Source organism: Miniopterus natalensis, chromosome 5, assembly GCF_054644295.1.
Source record: "Miniopterus natalensis isolate mMinNat1 chromosome 5, mMinNat1.hap1, whole genome shotgun sequence".
NCBI classification, from domain to species: domain Eukaryota; kingdom Metazoa; phylum Chordata; class Mammalia; order Chiroptera; family Miniopteridae; genus Miniopterus; species Miniopterus natalensis.
In genome coordinates this window covers 74,410,630-74,434,204 of record NC_142085.1, presented here as the reverse complement: position 1 = coordinate 74,434,204, position 23,575 = coordinate 74,410,630, and the positions used below count along the sequence as shown (strand labels likewise).

At 35.5% G+C, this 23,575-nt stretch overlaps 1 protein-coding gene across 1 annotated transcript in view; it reads right to left on the bottom strand.

Moving 5' to 3' along the window:
* Positions 1-1,543: 1,543 nt before the first annotated feature.
* Positions 1,544-23,575, bottom strand: part of PEX7 (peroxisomal biogenesis factor 7) — a 55,080-nt gene continuing 33,048 nt past the window's right edge. Inside the window, exons 9-10 of the mRNA XM_087817638.1 lie at positions 15,015-15,114; positions 1,544-2,023 (exon numbers count right to left, since the gene is read on the bottom strand). Coding sequence (XP_087673764.1) covers positions 1,955-2,023; positions 15,015-15,114 — 169 coding nt within the window. The 3' untranslated portion in view covers positions 1,544-1,954. The remainder of the gene's footprint in view (positions 2,024-15,014; positions 15,115-23,575) is intronic.

The window sequence follows — 23,575 nt, the reverse complement described above, 5'->3', positions numbered from 1 at the left end:
AAATCTTGCTCAGTCTCTTTTCGGAGAGAATCCAGCTCCTTTCCTTCTAATTTTCCAATCTAGTTTTTCCAGTCCTATCTCTAGGGAACCCACTGGACAAATGTTCATCCACACATGTTTATACTGAGAGACTCCCAAGAACCTGAGTGAAGTATTATGAAGTTAATATTCTAAACATCTCTAACATCCCCAAAACAAAGAGGAAAAATAAATCAAGATGTTTCTAGATCACAAATACTTGTCTCAAAAGATACACAGGTTATTTTAATAAAACCTCTTGCATTCTAAAAGGAAAATAAGTCACTTCAATTAATTATAAGTATGTGGGCTAGGTATCTTTACAGGTCTATTATAAATTCTGCTGATACAGAGAACACCCACTGTGAACCGCGTTTATTGAACTGCACTTGGTGTGATGCCATTAGTTCCTGGAGAGAAGCAACAAGCAGCAGCTCTATGAATCTCAGTCATGACAGCTCTGAGGATATGTTTGAGTTCCTGTTCCTTACAATACATTCATGTTAAGCAGTGTCCTCTTGATGGGGCTTCTCGAAAACAATTAGTATTGATTTGTCTAAGCACTGAAAAGAGCTGTACTTTCCCTGAGTCCTTTCATTCATTTAATGAATATTTATCGAGCACCTTCTATGTGCTAGGTATGATATTAGGGCAGAGCCCAGGACTTGGACAAAGTTCTTGACCTCAGGCCTTTGGTATTAAATTGTGTACTTAACCAGGCTTCCTATTTATGCTGCCTGTAGCAACTTTCTAAGACTCTGAGGCGTATATTTTCAAGTCCTACTCCTGGCTCCACTTTGTCTCCTTTTATTCTGTCTTTTATGTGGTCTTGTTTTTTCTTTATTTTGCAATATAAGCTGTCTTAATTTTTTTCTGGAATAAGTAAACAAAGTAATACATAAATTATACAATATGCATATAATTAATTTTTCTTCTGAGTACTACATTGTTCTCTTGAAAAATTCTCAAAAAATTATTAAAAACTTAATGACAATTTTTGCCATTTATAACACATTTTATTTTAATATTATATAAAAATATAAATGTTATGCAAAGTTGTTTGTTTTACTAAGTCTTCCCTTTAACCTACTTTTTTTCCAGGTCATCAACACTTAAGGAAGGTTTGGAGCATTATTTAGGGCTTGTTTCCAGGGTAATTGCTTGAAACCATAGTAGGACTAAGACTTTTTGCCCAGTAATCTGTTTTGTTTTGTTTTAACATTGATAGTAGAGAAGCAGGAAGAGAGAAATATAGGGTCATGAATACAATATCTAAAAAGATTTGCAGAGAGAAAAAAAGGCTCAGCTCATAGCATTCCATGTTTTTAAAGCATGGAAACGGTCCTTGAGAGAACCATTCATTCTATGTGTCAAGCACATAGTAGATGCACAATAAATAACTGCTAAATAAATTAAATCTATATTAGAGCCCTGTTACTAAATCAAAGATATATCTACATTACATATAGTATTGTGTTCATATATATACTATATTAGAGAAAGCAATCTTGCTGAGATCATGTCATAAAATGATCAAGAGGTGCAATTTATTTTCATTTTTATGAACAACAGTAATTATATTTCACATCAAAAATGACAAATTAAAAATAAAATATATCCCTACCTCTATAATCTATGAATCGCCCATATTTTCATCCATTTTATAACACACAGGTTAGATTTTAATAGATACTGTAAGATATACCATAACATCAATTATTCCTTAGAATTTTAAGAAATATGGCTTATGTGTCAGGGTTAAATGGTGAGCCAAAGTCTTTATCAGCTGTCTCAAAACAAGTTCAGGGTAAATTTTTAGAATTTGAAATCTGAATAGCACATAAAAGCATAATGACTATGTTATCAATAGTTAATTTATTTCCTGTTAAGTAGTTCTTCAGCCAATGTTCTTTGTTTCTGACCAGAGTAGTGTGTTTCAAGCAGGCACAGTAAGACAGACAGGATCGTATATCTTTATTGTTTCATCCCAAGCACAGTCAACCACCTAGAAAACAAGAAGGAAATAAGAGGAAACATAATTTACAGAAATTCAAAAATGACAGCAAAAGCCTAAGTCATTTAGAGTATAGCAGATCATCCACGAGTAAACATATCTTTAAATAGCAGGAATACACGGTATGTTTTTTATACAGTCCATTTCCCTTTCTAAGACACACTTCAGGGCTTGTTTCCAGCTGACTAAAGTTGCCTATAAGCATTTTCCCCTACCCCACTCTACCCCACCCCAGAGCTACATAATTTCCTATACCTCCTGAGATAAATGTTAGCAAGATATACTCAACTGTGAACAAAGGCACTGTGCTAGATGTTGTGGGGGTGGAATGGAGATAAAGCACAGCTCTTGACTTCAAAGAATGGCTCATTCAAGGCTGAAAGTGAAAAATGCTCTAATAGAGACTTTCCTAGAAGGAACTATTTGAATCCAACTGTGAAGTCAGAAGACTTCACAAATGCTGAGGCATTCACACTAGCCCTCTTTTGGGCCAGACATGAGACACAAGGGCATTCAAGTCTAAAAAGCCATATGAAAACATGAATGGAAGAAAGTCCATGGTGCTCAGGAACTGTGTTAAAAATTTGGTGAGTGTAGCAATGTCTCAGGGTATAAGATTAATATATAAAAATATCAATTTTGTATTTCTATATACTAGCAAAACAACATTTTTTTAATAAATTTTAAAATCTATGTACAATAGCACCAAATAACAAAATACTTAGTAACACATTTAACAAAAGATATGCAAAATGTCTACGCTAAAAACTAAAACATTGCTGAGAGAAATTTTAAAAGGCCTAAATAAATGGGGAAGTATATATACCATACTCTTGGGTTCAATTTTGTTACAAACTTAATTCTCCCCAAAATAATTTATAATTCATAATCCTAGTAGGCCTTTTAATAAAAATGAACAAGGTGATTTTTAAAGTTTATGTAGAAATGCAGAAGACTTAGAATAGCCAAAAGAATCTTGAAAAATAACAAAGTTGTACTGCTTACACTACCTAACTCAAGTCTTACTACAGTAACCAAGACAGTGCAATACTGATATAAGGACATATAAGTAGATCAAAGGAACTGAACAGAATTCAGAAATAAACCCAAACTTGGACAACGGCTTTCAACAAAGTGTACCAAAACAATTCAATAGGGCAAAAAAAGTCTTTTCAACAAAGGGTGCTAGAATTGGAGATCCATATGGGAAAAAATGAACCTCAACTCCAACTTCAAACCATAGACAAAAATTAATTTGAGGTGGATGGGCCATAGTCCCAAATATATAAGCTAAAGGTACAAAGCTTTTAGAAGAACATGAGAGAATATATTCTCAATCTGAAAGTATGTAAAGTTTTCTTAGGACACAGAAAGCTATAACCAAAAAGTTTGGTAACTTAGACTCAATCAAAAATAAAACTTTTGCTCATTAAGACACTATTATGAAAATGAATAGGCAAGCCACAGAGTGGAGAAAATATTCAAGAGCATCTGACAAAGAACTTGTATCTAGAATATATGATGAACTATAACTCAGTAATCAAAAGACAACCCTATCAGAAATGGGCAAAAGACTTCATAGTCCCTGTAATACTCAGCTGTACTTATTTACCGGCACGTGTGTCTCTGCTCTTTGAGGGCATGGACTATGTCTTCCTATGACATAACAATGTCTCAATAAATACTAGTTCACAGAATGTACTTTATAGATTAAGACCTCAGAGATTACCTTTTTTCTCATGTTCACACTAGAGTAGCAAAGCTGGAACCAGAGCCTAAATCTGTTGAATCTGTCTCCTAAAAATAGAGCCTCCTAAAAGGCAAACTAACATTCATTATTTGCCTAATCCTGCAGTTAGGATTATATCCTGAAGTTTTAAGTTTCTATACCATGGGCCACAAAGATCATTATATTAACTTCCCCATTTCATATATGTGTGTTTTTTCAAGTGCTGGTCTTTCTGTATATTAAGTGTCAAGTCTTATGGAGAAGAGAATCAGAGAAGACAGACTTAGGCTTCTAACATAAAGTTTTCATAAACTTATGTTTCTGAATCCTTACTCAGCACTCTTCAATCCAGCTTCTTATTTACTCAGAACTTGTAACTAACAAATGTGAAGGCCACTGAATCAGTAAACATTCATAAACCTGTATTTAAATTAACTGGTAAAACTGCAATGACAGAGAACTGTGAAGTGATTCAAATGAATGTAAATAATATTTCCCCATTCACTAACTTAATTATTTCTGAATGCAAATATTATTAAATGTTATTGAATGCAAATAATATTTCTCCATTAACTAACTTACTATTTCTCCATTAACTAACTCCATTAATTAAACTCCATCAAATTCTAAAAGTTTTTAAAAGCTTACAATAAAAATGCTAATAAGGTAAGAAAAAAAAGCACTTTACTAAACAAAGAGGTTCCAGGTTCTCCAAGGAAGGCACCATACAGACCACCAGATAAGAAAAGATGGCTGTGTGATCCCCAGGGGGAGGGGAGGGCTCTCATTAATTACCATCACTCCCAATGGCCTCTGGAGGCACTGCTTCCCCCTTCATTCTATGACTGAGTAAACACAGGGCCCCTTCTGGTCCCCTTCTACGCATCTGAGACCACACTGAAATGCATTAGAAAAAGACTTTGCTAAAATTAAGGGTTAACAAAAAACAAAGATAAATAAATAAGGAAAGTGACTGACATGGAAATAAATAATCTGCTTTACAGGATGAGATCCACTCATTCTTTAGCTTGTCAAATAAAGAAAGGAATCTTGCTCAGCTCCCATCCTGCTTCTTCCAGACAAAAGCCATCTTTCCCTCCCATCCCCAGGAACACACTCCTGGCCAGAAGACTCCTTCAAGGCCAGACTCAGGATAGCGATAATAGGATATCTCCTTTCTCATCTACTGAAGATCTTCTTTCTCAGTTTCAGTCACCTACATAAGGACTCACTTCTTTGCCCATTACCTTGCTGTCAGGAAAAACTGTAAAAGATTGCAATCAGCAAAAAAGATTGGGAGGTGTTCTTTCAGTGGAATGCTGGCATTGTCCTAGGGCCCCACAGGGTTACCTGATTCTATAGGGGTCTGTGCCTTTCACTGTCTCTGACTGGATTATTTTACAACTCCCAAAGCTATAGAAAACTGATAGTAATCAAATGATTCTCATCCATTAAAGTTGCAAATGAATGTCCCATGAAGATGCAGTTGATGTCTCCCTCGTTCCCCAAGAGATGATTCCAAACACTGAATTTTATTGCGCTGTGGATATTGACTAGTTTTTTACCTATTGCTAAATTCATTCCAGCATTCAGTGACTACCTATATGTGTCTATTCCTTGGTTCCTTTGACCTGGTTATAAAATCTTTCACGAGTTACATAAAATCTTTGACACATGCTCACACTATATGAGTCATGTTTGCCATTTTGAAAATTATCCTTTAACATGGCCACATGCAGGGATACAGCTTATTTGCCTCAACAGGGTAACAATTATTTCTATGAAGCATAATAACCCTTGCTTCCTCATAGGAGATAACACAGTAACAGAAAACCCATTTCATTAAAAGAACAAACACAAAATGCGGAGAAGGGGCAGGTAATTATACTGGAAAAAGAGACTAAGAAGAATGGCTAAAATTAGACATGAAATTGAGCTTTGCACCTCCTGGCAGCAAAGGTAAAAACATCAAACAATTAGAGAAGATATGCACATATCATAATTTATCATTTCATCAGGGGAGATAAAGCTTTGCCCAGTACTTGACTATAGGAGAAATATACAATATTCTTCCATTACAAAAATCATTCATTGCCAAAAGAATGGTTTTACAGGAGATACAAAGTCATTCTTCAGATGGCAGAATTTCTACTTAAACACATGAGAAATTTTTATTAATCATATTTAAGTTATAGTTAATAACAATATTTTTATTTTATTGGCAATTTCAATCTTGTTTCGTTCTAAATGGGCTGAAGCGGTCTATAGATGAACCCACAGGACCAAATAAAGTAAATATAGAATTTTTAAAAAAAATCTGTCCTAAAGGGAGCAAAAACTTTCAGGCATCAGAGCTGAGCATATTACAACATTTGCACAATAAGTTAGGCTCTGTGCTGTATGAAAACAAAGGGGAAAATGACAGTATGCTGGGTAATACAACTTCTGTTTTCTAACAACATTCACATATGGAATGTAAACACTTTTGTACAGCTAAACCTGGATAGAACTTTTTTATAAAGTCAGCAATTATATATCTTGATCAAATCTGTATTGGTTGTGACTTGCATATAGTAAACTTTTAGTAAATGCTTGTTGAATGAATAAATTAATGAAACCATGTATGAGCAGTGGTTTCCTCCTCCAAAGATTTTGTTGAGTAGAGCCTCACACATAGTAAAGAGCACGTAACCAGGTGTGAGGTCAAAAATCCAGGTAAAGGCAACAAGTTTCATGGGATTTGGGGGATATATGGGATTTTTGAGTGTCATGAATATTATTTAGATAATTTTCATAGGGAGTTTCTTTTATGTCTCAGGAGCTGTTCGTCAAATATTTCTCTGCACTACAAAGCTACCTAAAACATAATTCATATATACATACATACTTATATTCACCCATTTATTCAACAGATATTTATTGAGCTCCTCCTCTGTGTCAGAAGTATGCTGAGGATACTACAGTAAACAAGATGGTCCAGGTCTCTGTCCCCACAGATCTGGAGTCCAGCAGAGGGATAGGTAAGTAAACAGACTCCTACAATGTAGATGATATGGACAATGACTGGGGAATTATGAGGTCCAGTAGATGTGTAACCAAATGTGAGGAAAGTGCATGCTTTCAAGAGGAAGTATGACCTAAACTGTGGTTCAAAAGAGAACATGCCTTAGCCAGAGAGTGTTTATTGTTGTTATTGTTGGTGGGATGGAGACATGATTGAGAGAAGGAAAGTGTTCTAGGCAGTGGAATAAATAAGAATAAATGCAGAACTAAAAGTTCTAGCTTTAAGGTAACTAAATTGCATTATACCTCCTCTGATAAAATTTTTAATCTTTTGAGAGAGGCTTTTTTTTTATTCCTGTCTGACTCCCATCTAGGGTTTCTTGAAGGCTGGCTGCCAAAACCTATGTTGTTTGACCCACTTCCTTAAGGTGAGTGTGCATGTAGACATCTCAGGATGGGAGCCTCCAGGCTCTACCTTTTCTGCCCAAGGATATTCCAGTAGAAAATTTGTTTCTTAACCTGCAAGCCCCTACTGTAATACATTTCATCCCTATGCCCTCTGAACTTCCTTTAATCTGAGATCAAAATGCAAATCTTTTCATTAAAACTAAGAATCAAAATTACTGACATTATAGGAAAAATTATTTGTCAATATGTTATATTTCTTTACTTAATTAAAAACTTGAAGATAGAATCAATCTTCATTATATTTTTAAAAGTTGCTATCTTCTCAGGTAGTGAAAAACAGCTAAACTAATAGGGTAAGATTTCATGTAAATTCTACTTTTAGTTATTTCATTTTAGCTTTTAACAGCAAAATAGGTATTTCTAAGTTTTCATAATAAGCACACTAATTTTTTTCTACTGTCCTAATATGTCAATATCTTGAAAATATATGACTCATTCTTGAAAACTGAATATTTATTATCTATCAGATTAGCCTATTAATTTCTAAAGAGTTACAGCACATGCATCATGACATTGTCACACGTGGAATGCTTGAGAGCAACTATTTCAATGTGCAAAGTACTAGACTCAACTCCACAGTAGACCCAAGGATATTAAAGAAACAAATCCAGTCAATAAGTGGTTTATAATAAAAATTTATCATTGGTGGATCAGATAAGACTTTGATAAAAATTTATCATTGGTGGAACATCCATCATAATAATGGTCCTAAAAATGCAAATTTTGAAAAGGAAACATAATGAAAATACCAGATTTTAAATACATGTGTAACTTAGAAAATGAATTTATATTCATTAATTCTATCAATTCTCTCCATTTTATTAAAATGTTTACACATGCCTCTAATAAGGGAATTTATTTCAAATTATTTAATATGGTTGTTAATATAACAAAGAATTCCTATTGACTCATTAAGAGATTTACTTTATTGACAAGTTTTCTATTTCCTATTTATCATTATATTTTTTTCTCTCCATTTTGTGGGCAACTGCTTTTGCCCTTGAGAAATGTATTTAATCCACTGTAATTATCTATGACATATGGCCTCTTTAATAAAAATGAACCAGAGAAATAGGCATAAAGATGTAGAGAGAATGAAAAAGCCCATTCATAGCCAACTCTAAATTCTGAAAAAGCAGCTCGGTCGTTATGCTGCATTGTATTACATCAAGGCTAAAGGAAGAACATGCTTCACTTACTCAGCCAGCTTACCGAGAAGAACATGGCTTATTATGTCAATCATTACTTTTACTAAGTAAAAGGAAAGAGTTGACTAATTCTACTAAAATCCTTTTCATTTACTCATTTAATATTGTGTGCATGTTAATATTTCTGAGATGACATGAAGACAACAATGTACTTGTATCGATTTGTAAATTAAAAGTTTTATGTAACTAGTACGGTTAATGGTCACAGTAAGTAAAGAGCATCACAGGAGTGGCTGACAATGAGTTTGTAATATTTGCATTAGATGAGAAAGACCTAAAAAAGTGGTAGCAATAAGGAAAAAAATTGTATTCTATTGCAGGAACATGATATGTCTGTTCATTAATTCCAGTCTTTTTTAAAGGTCCCTTTGTAAAGTTATATAATGTTCTTTATCTGTATCTGAACATTTTTAAAATTTTTATTCCTCTTTGTATCCTACACACACACAGACATACAGTTATTGTTGCCATGTAAGGTAATTTTTCTAATTGATGATTGCTAGTATCTCCACAGTATTCATTTTTGTATATTATTTTTACTGACCTTATTTAACTCTCTTTTTATTTTTAATAGGTTTAAAGTTGATGTTCTTGGATTAGAACATTTTACAATCACATGAAGAACAAATAATCATAAATTTTCCTACATTTAAAAATATTTATATTCTATTGTTTTCTTTTGTTACTAATTGGCTACAATTTTTAGAACCATATTGATGAACAGTGGTGATGGAAGTAATTCTCATCTTGTTCCTGATGTCTTTAATGAGGCCACTGATATATTTCAGGTCAATGACTAACAAAATCAGATTTGCATTATGAAAAGCTCTCCCCCAAACAGTGTTGAACATCAATGGAATGATGTAAAGAGCTTAGAGATCAGTTAGGATATTACTGCAGTAATCAATGGCAGAGGTACTAAATAAATGCTTAACTAAGGTCGTGGAGCTAGGAGGACATGATCCAGATTTCAGAGGCACTGGGAAGAAAGAATTCATAAACTTAATGTCCAGTGAATTTAGGGGTACAGAAAGACAAAACCAGGATGACTTTCCAGGTCTCTGGTCAGGCCTCAGCATGCAATCAACTGACCAAGTCAGAAATACCAGAAGAAAAGTCAGACAACTATTCAGATCACATAGTAAAGGCAATTCGATAAATAGGTCAAACATCATTAGCATATAATTCAATGACAGCTTCATGGGGAAGTTGTAGTATCTAATAAGAGAAAACAACAGAACTTCAAGGGGAAGTTCTAGATGACTAATAATAGAAGAGAAACAGAAATTACTGGTTGGTAGATAAGATGGCGCCGTCAAATGAGCTTTGAAAATAGAAAAAGAACTAGCTGAAGATCTAAAACACAGTGGGTAATTGTGGAAACAAAGACCTGGATGAGGAAGCCATTGACAAAATTAGGAATCCACTGGAAAGAGGGAAAAATAGAAATAGAATATAAATATTTTGAGGGAATAGAGATGGAGGAAGATTTTCATTCTTTGCTATTTTTACAGTAAAGTAGGAGGTAAGGTCAAATGTCCAGAGTGTTAATGATCCTATGGAAGACTGAGAAAAGACACTGTGGAGAATGGGCTAGGAAATCAAAAAGACTTTAAAGGTAAGTTGAGTAGGATCAAGAGCCCAAATATAGTTTTTTGAACAGTAGTTCATAGTGTGCCAAGTCAACATTTTTGCTTTGTTTTTAGAACCAATGCTCATAGTCTAGAACAAGGGAAGTGAGTAAGACAGTGGGTGATTCAGGAATGGGAGCTCAGAGGCAGAGGGACCAGAGGCTCAGGCGTCAGTCATTCTGGAAGCTTACTGCAAGGGCTCTCCATGAAGTGCAGAGGGCTGTAGACACAGGCTAAACACACCCATAGTAGGAGCACACCAACATCCTACAGAGCTGGGTCTGGGGGATGTTTCATGGCTAGGGGAAAGCAAGCACTTGTTATATAATTTTGAGCTAAATATTATACAATTATGAAAGCATCAGAGAGGAAACAGCAGAGACTGCTGCCTGAGGACAGTGGATGCCTCTGGCACATGTTCTTTCCAACACTGAAACTAATTTATGTGACACATGCAGAAAATGCCACCTCAGAACAAAAGTACACAGGACACAGATATCTTACCTACCAATAATGCTAGTCCTCACTCTTATACTGAGAAATTTAAAATATTTTGCCCATTGTCAACCTCTAAACCTGGTATCTAAGATTGTGAAAATAGGGATTTGAATCAAAACATGAGCTGAATTTTAAATAACAAATACTTTTTACTAAAATATCAACAAAGCCAAGTATACTTTTAAAAATACATCTAAAGAACTTGTTTAAATCAGAATCAAATCTGAGCATCTGCCACCAAACAAAACAAAAATATACAAAATTTATTCTACCCCATTTTAAGGGTACTATAAAGATACTTACATGTTCCTAGCATGGGTAGACTAGGATATTCATGTGTCAAAGATTATGTTTACCAAGTATTTGGGGAGTCCCAGAAGAAAAATTCTTATGTGTAGTATAACTACAACTATGAAAAATATACACACATACAGAGTAGTTACCTTTGGGGAGAAGAGAGGGGGTAAGATTTGGGAGGAATATTGAGAGGGCTCCTGGGATGCTGGTGGTGGTCTATATCTTAACCTGAGTGATGGGTACATGGGCATGGGGATTCTTGATAACATATTGAGCTGCACACTTAAAATCTGTGTATTTTCCAGTATGAATGTTACACTTTAATTAAAAATTTTCTTTAAAAAGGACTGAAAAGAAACATTAATATGGTATAACATTCTTTATGGAGTGGTGGGAATCTTTTTTCTTTATTTTTATATTTCTTTCCATCATGAGAAAAAAGATAAATTTTATTGAACATAGAGAAGTGATATCTTGGAATGAACTAATAATTTCTACTTTAAAAGAGAAATAATCACCTCCCAAAAGGAATGTATAATGATATGTAACCCTGTCCCAGCTTAGAAATAGTAGACTGAATATCAATGAGCATCTGAAAGAGCAGACTTGATGCTGCAGAGCACACAGTCAAGAATCCTAAAAATACATTAATAGAGGAAATCCTAATTATATAAACGGGTATTACAGGTCTAGAATCATAACGCTAAAAAATAGAAAAAGAGTGTCCAATTTAGAACTAATAAGGACGAGAGAAAAAAAGGAAAATCCCAGGACTGTACAAATCATGATCAGAGGGGGGAAAAATCAAAGAAAAAATTTTTGAAGTGAGAGAGAACATTAGCCCGGCTAACAAGAGAGGGCACAGAGAATTTCTCAGCAATTATTCTTAAAGGGTGACCCCAGACACTTATTTGTCAAGTCTTAAACCTTTAAAGATAAGACCTTACATTCTGCCAAGAAGAAAGGAGGTATAATACAAGAATGCTTTGGAGCTCATCTTTCAGATCTCCAAGAAGGGAGAAGCTAAAAAGAAAAAAAGAATTATAAATACAAGAACTCAGATAAATCTCCTTTTAAGACAGATAATATATTAAGACACAGAAGCCCTAAGGTAACGTCAGCAAAGTCCTACAGCTGTTAAGATAACCACAAGAAACAACACATTTTTGAAAGCAGATTGAAAAGTACTTACTTTCTAAAAGGTGAAAGATACTTTTCAAAGTAATAAACCATGAAGAAAGGGTGAAATAAATTAAAATGCAACCAGTACACCTGACCACATACTGTGAGAATAAAGGATAAATATGTAAAAAATAAATTAAACTATTAACTATACCAACAAAAAATTAATGTGGCAAGATTTTTAAATGGCTACAAATTCTTTGTGGCTACTCCCATCAAGACATGGAGTCTCTTTCTCACTCTGTGAATCTGACTGGCCTTGTGACTTGCTTTGCAACAGAAGGGATGCTGTGTGACTCACAAATCTAGCCCTGAAGATACTTTGAGGCTTTTACTCTCACCCTCTTGGAAATGAACAGCAGCTAAGTGAAGCCTGGGCTCATCTAGAGGCACATGGCTCAGAAGACAACCAGCACTACACCTTAGATATGTGAGTGAGGCCATCTCAGACCACCCAGCCCGAGTTAGCCACCAGATGACAGGAGCCACATGAATGTCCCCAGGTGAGAACGAAGAGAAGTGCTCGGCTTAGCCCAGCCCAAATTACTGACTCACAGGACTGTGGATAAAGGAAATTGTTGTTTAAGCCACTAACTTGTGGGGGAGTTTATTACACAGCAATAGATAACAAATAAAATAAGTGAGAGAAAAACAGGGAGATGCACCAAGAAATTGATTCTTATCTCCACTAGGAAGGAGGTTAATGTTTCTTGGTAAAAACACAAATTATTAACATAAACAATACAAATGTTTGTGTTAAAATGTGTTAATGTTAAGTATGTAGAAAAAAATATTGATTGAAATCACCATCTTAGTTAGAAAGGAAAGAAAGCTTAAGGTCCGAAACCGAACATAAATAAAATCGGGGGGGGGGGGGGAACATTGAAACAAACATAAAATTTAATCAATAATCTCAACACTCCATTTTTTAAAACATGACAAGTCAACAAATATATTTCCTTACATTCAAATGTTGAGTAATATCCCATAAAGGAGGAATAAATAATTTCTTTCATTTTCAAGTACTATCCATGCTCCCTCCCATCACAGGGTCTGTAATATAGTTACTTTTGCCTGTTTACAATCTATCTTCCTCTGTCTCTTCATATAGTTAAAGCCTACTCTTCAGATCTCAGGTGATCCTCACTTCCTTACAGATTTCTTAAATAGGTCAAATAGCTATCCTGATTATGAACTCTTGAGGAACAATGTAGTTCTTCTTCATAGGCTTGTCACAACTATTTACACTCATTTGTGAGATTATCTCATACAACAGTGGACTAACTGCTTTATGAAGCATTCCCCACTGAATCCCAGTGCCTAGCACAAGGTCCAGCATATGAAAATATCGGTGGAAAGAATAAGGAATGAGAGGGAGAGGTCTTACTTCTGAGGTCCCCTCTAATCCCAAGATTCTGTCCCACTATGAATTAACTCCGCAGAGACTTCTAGCACAGGGGAACTGTACGTTATGCCAGTGAACTTGCTGCTTCTCCACTCCTATTTGCTCTCAGTAGCAACTATTTCCTTAGTACAGATGGAATTTAGTTGAACTGGAAGAGATGGGTAGCAGTCACCAGCCTACACACAAAATTAATGACCTGTAATAAATTCTCTTATTATTTAAGATACATAAAATCCAATTAATAAATCCTCTAAAAACAGAATTGTTTTCAATAAGGCGGTCCATGTGTGGAGATTTAGAAAACATCTGGCACTTCTCAGACCCTGGTGAGGACCTGCCAGGACTGAGGAAGTCGAGGAAGCATACGTGCTGCCTCAGGCCACAGTTTGGGACTCATGGAACATAGGTTAACAAATAAATATAGGAGAGGAAAATATTTATTTAGGGTTCTTTGTTTGGTATGGCCATATTTCAATAGGTACAGCTTTTTTCTTAACTAGGAGAGCAAACAGATATGAATATTTTATTAAAAAATCATCTATAATAGATTTATTTCTCAGAAAAGAAATGAGTTCTTTTGAAGCACACTGTATTTACATTAAAGATAATGCCATTTTGTCTATCACTCTTTCAGCTTCTTCTCTTCTTCGTTGCTATTAAGTCATTTTTCAACAATTATTCTAATGAGGCCATTCTAATGTCTAGTGAGAATATTTTAAACTCAGAATTATGTTTTAAATTCCTAAAATTAAAAAAAGCCTGTGTATTCATTTAAATTTAAGGACACAGTAATGAGAAATGGGATTTGGTTTTGTTTAATTTCAAAATTTGTCATAAAAACATAATTTCTTAGTCATACTCTACAATTTCCACGTATTATATTGTTTTACTGATTTCTTAGTGTTTTCACAGTCTGTTATAAAGTGCCTTATCATTCAACATATTCTAGTGTTTCTGATCCTGAGTTTCCAAAACTCACACAGCTTTAAAAACACCTCTAAATGTTTAAACACTCAAGTCCTCAACAGAACAAAAAGTGGGAAATATAAAGGTTATTAATTAAAACATTCTCCTTTACTTCGTTCCCCATCTGAAGCCTCTCTTTCAACATGGGGCATCGAGATGAGGGTGACAGTCCTGAGGGGGAAGTAACCTGCCCATCATCTCAACTGCTTGTGGGACAGCTGAATCGGGGACCACACACTCTGGTGACAAGCCTTCCCCATTCCATTCTTCTCTTGTCACCCTTTCCACTGGGAGAGGTCTACTCCAAGCCTTCAATATGTAAGGCACAGTACTTTAGGGCAAGGTTCCTTTTCCTCTCAGAAAAGGCAGTCTTTCAAGAGGAAAGAGGTATGTCAAGTTTCTGGATACCTCTCCTTCCCTAGTATTTCAAATGCTCCAGTTTTACAGCAAAAGAGATCCGGATGATTAAGTATATGTACCTTGCTCTTCCCTAAAGGCAACAATTTTGTTCATAAAAGCAACACATGCCACACATAGAGCTATCTATTTGTGAACTGTATAGGAAGAAAAAACCTCAAGAGATCGTAGCCATTACCTGAGTAGGGCTCTGAAGACTTAAATCTAAACCACAGGTAAACTCTGTATGATGGTCCACTATTTCAAGAAGAGGGTCAGGCTTTGAAAAGTTCCAGAATCTGTGAATATAAACAAAAAAAGGTATTTAAGTGCTAAAACTACCAAAAAATTTACCTAAGAAAAACAGATATTTAATAAAGATTTTATTAGAAAAAGTTAAATTAATTCATAAGTGCAGAGCTCTATTACTGACCTACATTAAAAATCAAACAGAAAAAATGCACTCCATTCTAGTATATCACAAATGGAATTAGTAATCAATCTACCCTTGTAAACAATTACTATATTCCCATTAGTACACCGTGTAGGGTGAAACTTAAGTTTCAGTTAAATTTTTTTTTTTATATTGCACACGGACATTTGAGATGAGAGACACTAGGCTTTTGTAGCAATTTCTAAAAGCATTCATTGCTATAAAATAAGGATATTGGAATACTTGCATTCTAACATTTCATGATTTTAAATACTACATTTCTCAATGACTGACATGAAAAGGTCTTGGGTTTAATTTACATTTCAACAGCAACTCATATTCTTTGAAGAGAATCTGTTCTCTTATGAAAATATCTCTATAATTCTGAAACTATCTCTTTTTTTTTTTTTTGAGGCACAGCCTTTCTTACAGATTCCATATGAATGTAATTTCTAGAGTCAAGAAAAACTGAAATGTGTTTTCCTGGGCCAATATTAAGTATTCTATTTATCCTCTATAGACCGGAAGTGGTAATATTTACCATAATATATCTGATTTCTACTGTTCAGAGAAGAATTTGGCCCTATTTTCAATACACAAAATAGTACTTTATTTGTAAAGCTTTATTCGTTCATCATCTTTCTTATTCTAAACACACCATAAAACAGCACATTCAGAATCACAGTCATACTCCAATTCAGCCTCCCTAATGATGTACAACACAGAACACACTGAAGGTTTAACAGATCTCTTTGAAAGAGAGTAAATACACAAAACCAACAGTCAGTTTGTTTAACCTGGTGGTATTATTTTCCTAATAAATACGGTGTTGGTCTTATTAAGTCTGAAAAGGATTGTTGCTATGGGTAATCTACTGTATGGTACCAGAGAGACAAAGAATAAATAGCTCATTTATCAGATTACTGAAATCTACAAAATATTTAGGGAGAATAATTTTACTTTTGAAAATCTGCCTATTCAAACAAATGAGGGAACAAGCTGCAGTCCTTCTCAGAAATCACAATAATGGTTTCCACTGTCTTTGCATATTTATTCCTTTGGGTCTAGAAACAAGCGAATTTTACAGCAATCTAATTTCCTAGATCTTGATAATGTTTATATAAGCAAAAGTAAATATGTAATTGTGTAATTTCATTTCTAAAACATGGTTATACACTGATTTGTAATATATGAAACAGTAATCAAATGGTTTTGTATATACCCACTATATTCCAAAAAATATTCAAAGTGGTTTTAGAAATATGTATTTATAATATGGAAAAAAATGAGTTAAAGGAAAAGTAAGGTTAGGAGAGTAAGTTCAAGCCTGCAATATTTATAAACAAAATTATATTCCATAAAGTTGTGTACACTTGACAGGGGAGCGGAATATCTCTCAAGATGCTAAGCTTTCCAGTAGCCACAGGAGAAAGGGAGATACAATCAAGCCCTGAATTCATAGTGTCTACAACCAGCCTGCTCTTGGAACTCAGAAGGAAATTCACCATTGGGAGTCCATGGAGCAGAAACGCAATGCTTATGTAACGAACATCCTGAACATTTCTTAGGGAAACACAGAGATGCTGTTTCATGGGCTGCTACTCATGAGTCGATGGCATCACCCCAAAGAGCAGTTTGGTAGAATCATTCTATGGGAAGGTCAATTAAATCCAGGTATTCAGCTCTCTGATTTCATTTGGGATTTAGATTTTATTTTGGTCAAATGGATAGTCTAAGTGCTCTTTAGACAAACCATAAAAATTGGTTTCCTTCAGAACTATTTAAGGATAATAAAAAGCAACAAGGATTCGTTTATACCCTCCTGACTTCAGGAATGAAGTTTTGCTGTTATTTTCTCATTTAAGCCAATTAAGGATAAGGCCGCACTGAGGACAAGTGCAGCCAGTTAAGGACAAGGCGGGCCTTATGAAAATTAGGATGCCTAGTAAGGGCACCTGTGTGAAACCATCCAATTTTAGCTTGAAAGTGTGGTAAGAGAGTTGTACATGCAGGAGGGCAAAGAGTGGATTCAAAAAGTCAATTTAAATTTGCTCTGATACGTAGCTTCATGGGCAGTCAAGGCCCCACACAGTTCCACACCATAGGCACACCAGTCATAATTTTTCCTGGGAAAAACTATAATATTTATTTGCATTTTGCAAAGAACTCATCAAATCAAATACATGCTAAAAGTCTAAGGATACTACTTGGTGAAGGGCATACCAGCACTAATGGCATACACCATTTCATAGTTCTGACAAATAACAAAATACACAAAGTGTATATATGGTGCGAAAATTATGAGAGGTTCGTTTCCAGCACAATGGCTGACTGGGTACCTAGACGAACATTCTTCCTGAAAACAACTAAACTTGCTAGATAGATTAGGAAAACAACTACCACAGAAACTGACATCTGAAACCCAGAGTAGTAAATGGAACAATGAAGGCAGCTTTTGCCCTGAGAGGATCTGCTAAATAGGGGGAATCCAGGCTTCAATTTTCTTAACCTCAAGGGGATCAGGAGCCAGTAAAATAAGAAATATTAATAATTTTAAAATATTTTTCAGTAAACTAAAATAACATAAAAAATATCAAGTCAAATACAGTAAATTTCACAAGCTAAACAGTTGAGAAAACCAAGTTAATATGTCTATAAACTATGTTTTTAAAACACTAATGGCTTTTTTAATAACAAAAGAAATGTATGTATTTCTTTCATTTCCACTCTCTAATGGCAACCACTGTTAACAGTTTGATGTGTATAGTTCCAGATTTTTCTATGTATCACCATTCAAGTTCCACCAGGAAGGGGTGATTTGCAAGGAGGCAGTGACAGGAGGAAAGCGTTTCACCAGGTTTTCTCACGTTTGCTGTTAGGGAATTGGCAAGGCCTTTCTTTGCGATCTTCTCCTGGACTCAAGGGTCCCATAAGTTCTATATATCTGAGGGCCTTCCTGTGCCTATCACACAAGTAAAATGAGCTCCCTTTTACTGGGAGAAGTCAGGCTACATATATCATTAAGTAGTCAAATAAGGCCATTATTTTTAAGTGATGGGTTTTTGGTCCAGCATATATACTACTTGGTGCCTTTTTGTCTCTTTGCTGATGAAATCACTGACTATTTAAGCTCTATCATGGGAAGTAAATATACTAGACAGGCTTCCAATGATTAAAAATATTACAGAACTGTAGGAACATTTTTCATTTAAATGGAGAGGGAGAGAGAGAAATTCATCATAGTACAACGTCTTGGTTGAATCCCTTTTTGCCTTCTGACTCACAATTCTTTTAGCAAAGCAAGTATGTCACACCATGTTAAATAAAGCACTGTCTTTCAAAAGTTAAGCTAAAATTACTTTTTTACTTTACTAAATGTAATTTGAAATGTCTATACTAGCACTTTTAAAATTTAGTCAACAGATGAATTCAGTAGAAGGTTTAAAATATTTTTCAGAGTTCTTCCTTTTCCTTTCCTGTTCTCAACTTAGAGTTAGTCAGTAATTCTTCATGAGTCTTTCCTAACTATAAGAAGATGGGGAAAAGTTCTGGCAACTTTTCAATGCCTTACATGTACATAAATTTTAGTTGTGTTTTTAAAATTTTTAAGCCAATTGCAACATTATAATTCCTTCTATTTGGATTGCTTGGGTGTGTAGCATTCTCTAGTGATGAACAAAACAGTTTATTTTCTCCTCATTTAATTACTCATTCACTCAACAATTTATGAGTCCTAAAATGTGCCAGGTACTGTGCTAAGCAACAGAAGCAAGCAACCCCATGGCCTCAGCTCTCCTGAAGCATCTAGTTTGGTGGGATAGACATTTTTTTAAAAACACACACACACATAAACACAAATGTAATTGCAATTGACAAATGTCCCCCAAACAACACAGGATGGTGTAAGAATGTTGTCGGTCCTGAGGAAGTGACACTGAGCTAAAATCTGAAGGTTGAGGAGTTTGCCAGGTGGAGAGTAAAGACAGCAGCTTGGCCCTTGTCGGCAAGGAGCCTCAGGGTGTGTGACATAGAGGATCCATGATACTGGGGCAGGGGAGGGGAGAGCGTTACACAAGGCAAACAGGACCAGATCACATAGGTCTTGTAGGCTATGGGAAGAATTTGGAATTTTTCTCTAAGTGTAAATACACATACATGCACCAGTGACAGTTTTAAGCAGGTTTATACACTCAGTTTTGCCTTCTTTAAAAAAAATTTTTAATAACCTTTTTAAATTTTAGAATAATTTCAAATTTGCCAAAAAAATTGTGAGGATAGTACAGAGAGTTCCCATACAGTATGACCCCGTGCAGTACGGTCAGCTTTGCCTTTCAAAGTTATCTCTGGCCACTGAGAGAACAATGGACTTGAGGACTCAAGAGTGGATATGGGGATACCAGTGGTCTAAAAAGAGATGATAGCAGCTTGGATTTAAGGTGGAAACAGTGATGATGAGGAAAGGTTGATGGATTAGAGATATATGTAGGCAGAAAAATTAATAGGACAAAAGAAATCAAGATGATTAATGGAACAGAAAATACCAAGAATGATACATTAATTTACTCACAGTTTATTTACTTATTTATTTATTTATTGATTTTCCTCTAAAAGCCACCAAGTTCCTTAAATTCAGGGAGAGTATTCTATTCTTTGTATCTCTTGCATGTATAAAAGTATCTGACACATGAACAACCCAAGAATGTTTCATAAATGAATGAATGAACAAAAATAAATTAAATAAGTATATTAAGGACAAGATAAACAATAAACAAAGGTCAAGCTCACAAGTAAGATAACTTTTAAATCACCTATAGACATGGTTTCCAAATGATGGACCAAGGCTCATTATATCAGATATTTAGAAAATACATATTTCTCAGCTTTGCTGAGGAATTTTTTCCTAAAAAATTCCCATTGAGTAGATCAGTAAGGAATCCAGAAATCTCTTCCCAGAAAATGCTGATACTCAACTATCTAGGTTTGGGATAACCATGGACAGCAGTACTTCTCAATGTTGTATCACCATACGTACAGATTAGCCAAATTCCCATTAGAAACAATAGTGATTTCAGGAAGAAGGGGAAAAGATGGAAAAAGGCAGTGTTTCTGAACCTTGACTGCACTGCACTCAGCTGAGACACTTTAAAAAATACTGATGTGTGAATGCTCCCTGAGAAATTCTAATTGGCCTGGAGTACATCGTGGGAATTGGGAGGTGCACACATTCTCCGGGTGACTGTAATGTGCAGCCAAGGTTGAGAAGCTCTGACCTGGGTGGGGGGCATTACCCATTTATTGAGAATCACTGATCTAGATCAGCAGTTTTCAAACTTAAGTTTGTATCAGAATCACCTGGAGAGCATGCTGAGCATGAATACAGACGTCTGGAGTGTGGCTCGAGAACTTATTTTAGAAACAAGTTCCCAGGTGATGCTCTTGTTGCTGATTCTAGGGCCACACTTTCAGGACCATGGATGCAGACAGTCCTTACTGGTAAGAATTATTGCTACACTGTGGCTCTAACCACTAGTGAAGGCAAAACTTTGGGAAGAGACAAATACATTAGATGCAAAATATAGGCAAATATCTTCACAGGAAAAGTACCACTATTATAATTTCGTATAACTTGATTAGCTTAGCAGACTGGGATAAAAGGCTGCTAAACAAACAACAGAACAGTATCAGTGTTAGCTCCAGCTTCCCAATAACGAAGAAGATGATCCAATACTGAGGTTCTCACTTTACCCAACCCATCTCAAAAAGAAAGAGTTCGACAGTTTGCATAGTTTTTCCCATTACCTTATACTGCATTTGATCAGCACAAAAACTTTTCAAGGTAGATACAAAGGGTATACGGTAGTCCACGCCCATCTGCAATTCTGCTTTCAGTGGTTTCAGTTACCCCCGCCCAACTGTGGTCAGAAAATATTAAATGGAAAATTCCAGAAATAATTCATGTTTTAAATTGTGCACCCTTCTGAGCAGTGTGATGAAATCTCACATCTTTTCCACTCCATCCCACTCAGATGTGAATCATCCCTTTGTGCAGTGTATCCACACAGTATATGCTCCCTGCCATAGTAGCCCTCTGGGTTATCAGATCAACTGTCGCTGAATCACACAGTTACTTATATTCAACTAACCCTTATTTTACTTAAAGACCCCAAAGTATAAGAGTAATAATGCTGGCAATTCAGATGTGCCAAAAAGAAGCTATAAAGTGCTTTCTTTAAGTAAAAATATATGTATGCATGGGGGAAAAACAGTTATATATAGGGTTTGGTACTATTCTCAGTTTCAGGCATCCACTGGGGGTCTTGAAATGTATTTCCAATGGCTGGGAGGGGACTACTGTAATCATTCTCATTTCAGAGATGAGCAGAATATACTCATGAAATTAAGCAATCCATGGTGACACAACTAATAAGTGGCAGCCCCAAAGCACACTCTACTGGCATCATGTCCAGTGCTTTTTCTACTAAAACATGCTGCCTTTCTCTTTTTCTCTAGACCTGGGCCATGCCAGGGACTCTGGAATATAGACAGGCAGGATCTGGTATTCCTCAGAAAGTTCTGATTAACAACCTGAAAGTTCAAATGGACCCGAACCAAGTCAGGCTCCCCCCACACTCCTCAAACTACATAGAAAATTCCATAAGCCAAAGTTCATGCCAAGATTCCATTAGTCTGCCAACTTACATTCAAAACTAATACCCTAAGGAAATTATGAATAGAATAAATCTGCACTCCTGTGGCAAGGAGTTCAGAAATTGTCCCCTCTCTGTGCTAACATTTTTAATATGTACTTACTTCATCCTTTCATCTACTTTACTGCCTCCTGACTTAGGTATCACCCAACTGGTCAGCTTTTTTTGTAACCTCAGATATTGCCAATGTGAATCACCCCCGGGCCGGGTGTGGCTTAGCGGTTGAGTGTTGACCTAGGATCTAGGCAGTTGGGGTTCGATTCTCAGTCAGGCCACATGCCCGGGTTGCGGGCTCAACCCCCAGTCGGGGGCATGCAGGAGGCAGCCGATCAATGACTCTCTCATCACTGATGTTTCTCTCTCTCTCTCCCTCTCCCCTCCGCTCTCTGAAATCAATAAAAAATATACACACACACACACACACACATCACATATATATATATATATATATATATATATCCATACACACACATACATATATATAAATGTGAATCACCTCTGAGTAGGATATATGGAATCATGGGCTTATTACTTTATCATCTGTATTACTTTTTAGAGCTAAACTTTCATTCATTAACTCAAAGATATTTAGTGAGTGCTAATGCTCATTTATTTGCATGATTTGGTTGGAGAATTGTTTGGTTTTGGTTTTGGAACTGGTAATAACAAACAAAGTTTAAAACAGAAAAACACTAATTGCCTGCTAAATGAAGAATATATGATTACTTTTGAAGAATTGCTAACAATTTTCAAAGATGACTTTTAGAACATTCAATCTCAATCGCAAATATCCAGAAATCATACCATACTGACAAAATTTCAAGGTTAAATATAAAATTCTACACTTAAGCTTCTATAGCAAAATGAATTATTTATAATATTTCAATTAAAATTTTAATTATATCAGTATTGTAAAGGGGCTGACTCCACTTCATCATAATAAACATTAAGTCCAGGAACCACATACTACAAAGCCTAGAGTACTTTGACAAATTAAAGAAAACCATTAGCTGATGGAAGGCTTGTTCTGGGGGAATTTATGGCTGCGATTCACAGGGATGCAGGATGACCTTCTGAAGTATGTCACATCTCAACAAAAAGAGAGGAAAAGAAAAAAAAACCTCCCATTGAGTTTGTTTATCGCTTATTGGCACAAAATGAAGAACCATGAAAAGATTTTGCAATAAAGCTTCAAACAAATATCTGACAATAACCAAAATGGTAAGAACTCTACTCATGAAATAGTATCATTATCTCAGGGATAAGACAGTCTAGATACATCTGAACTGTAACTGGCACCAAAACGTGGCCACCTAGAGCAAAAGATCATTTCTCAGAAGTTCAGATGATAATGGGATCAGATGAGGCTGCAGTAGAACTTCATTCCATACCTAAATGTTGAAGCACATTAAACTTGTAGCAGCCACCTGCCTGTGCTTTGGTCTTGATTAGCGATGTCACCATGAAATACTTAATGTTCTCATCTCTGCAGCTGAGCATTTATGAATAAACCCACTCAGGATGTCAGGATGTAGAATGTCCGCACAGCACCCAAGGACCTCTTATTTAACAACTCTGTTCCCATCGGACGACAGGTAAGTGGTGGGGTCCAGGGGAGAA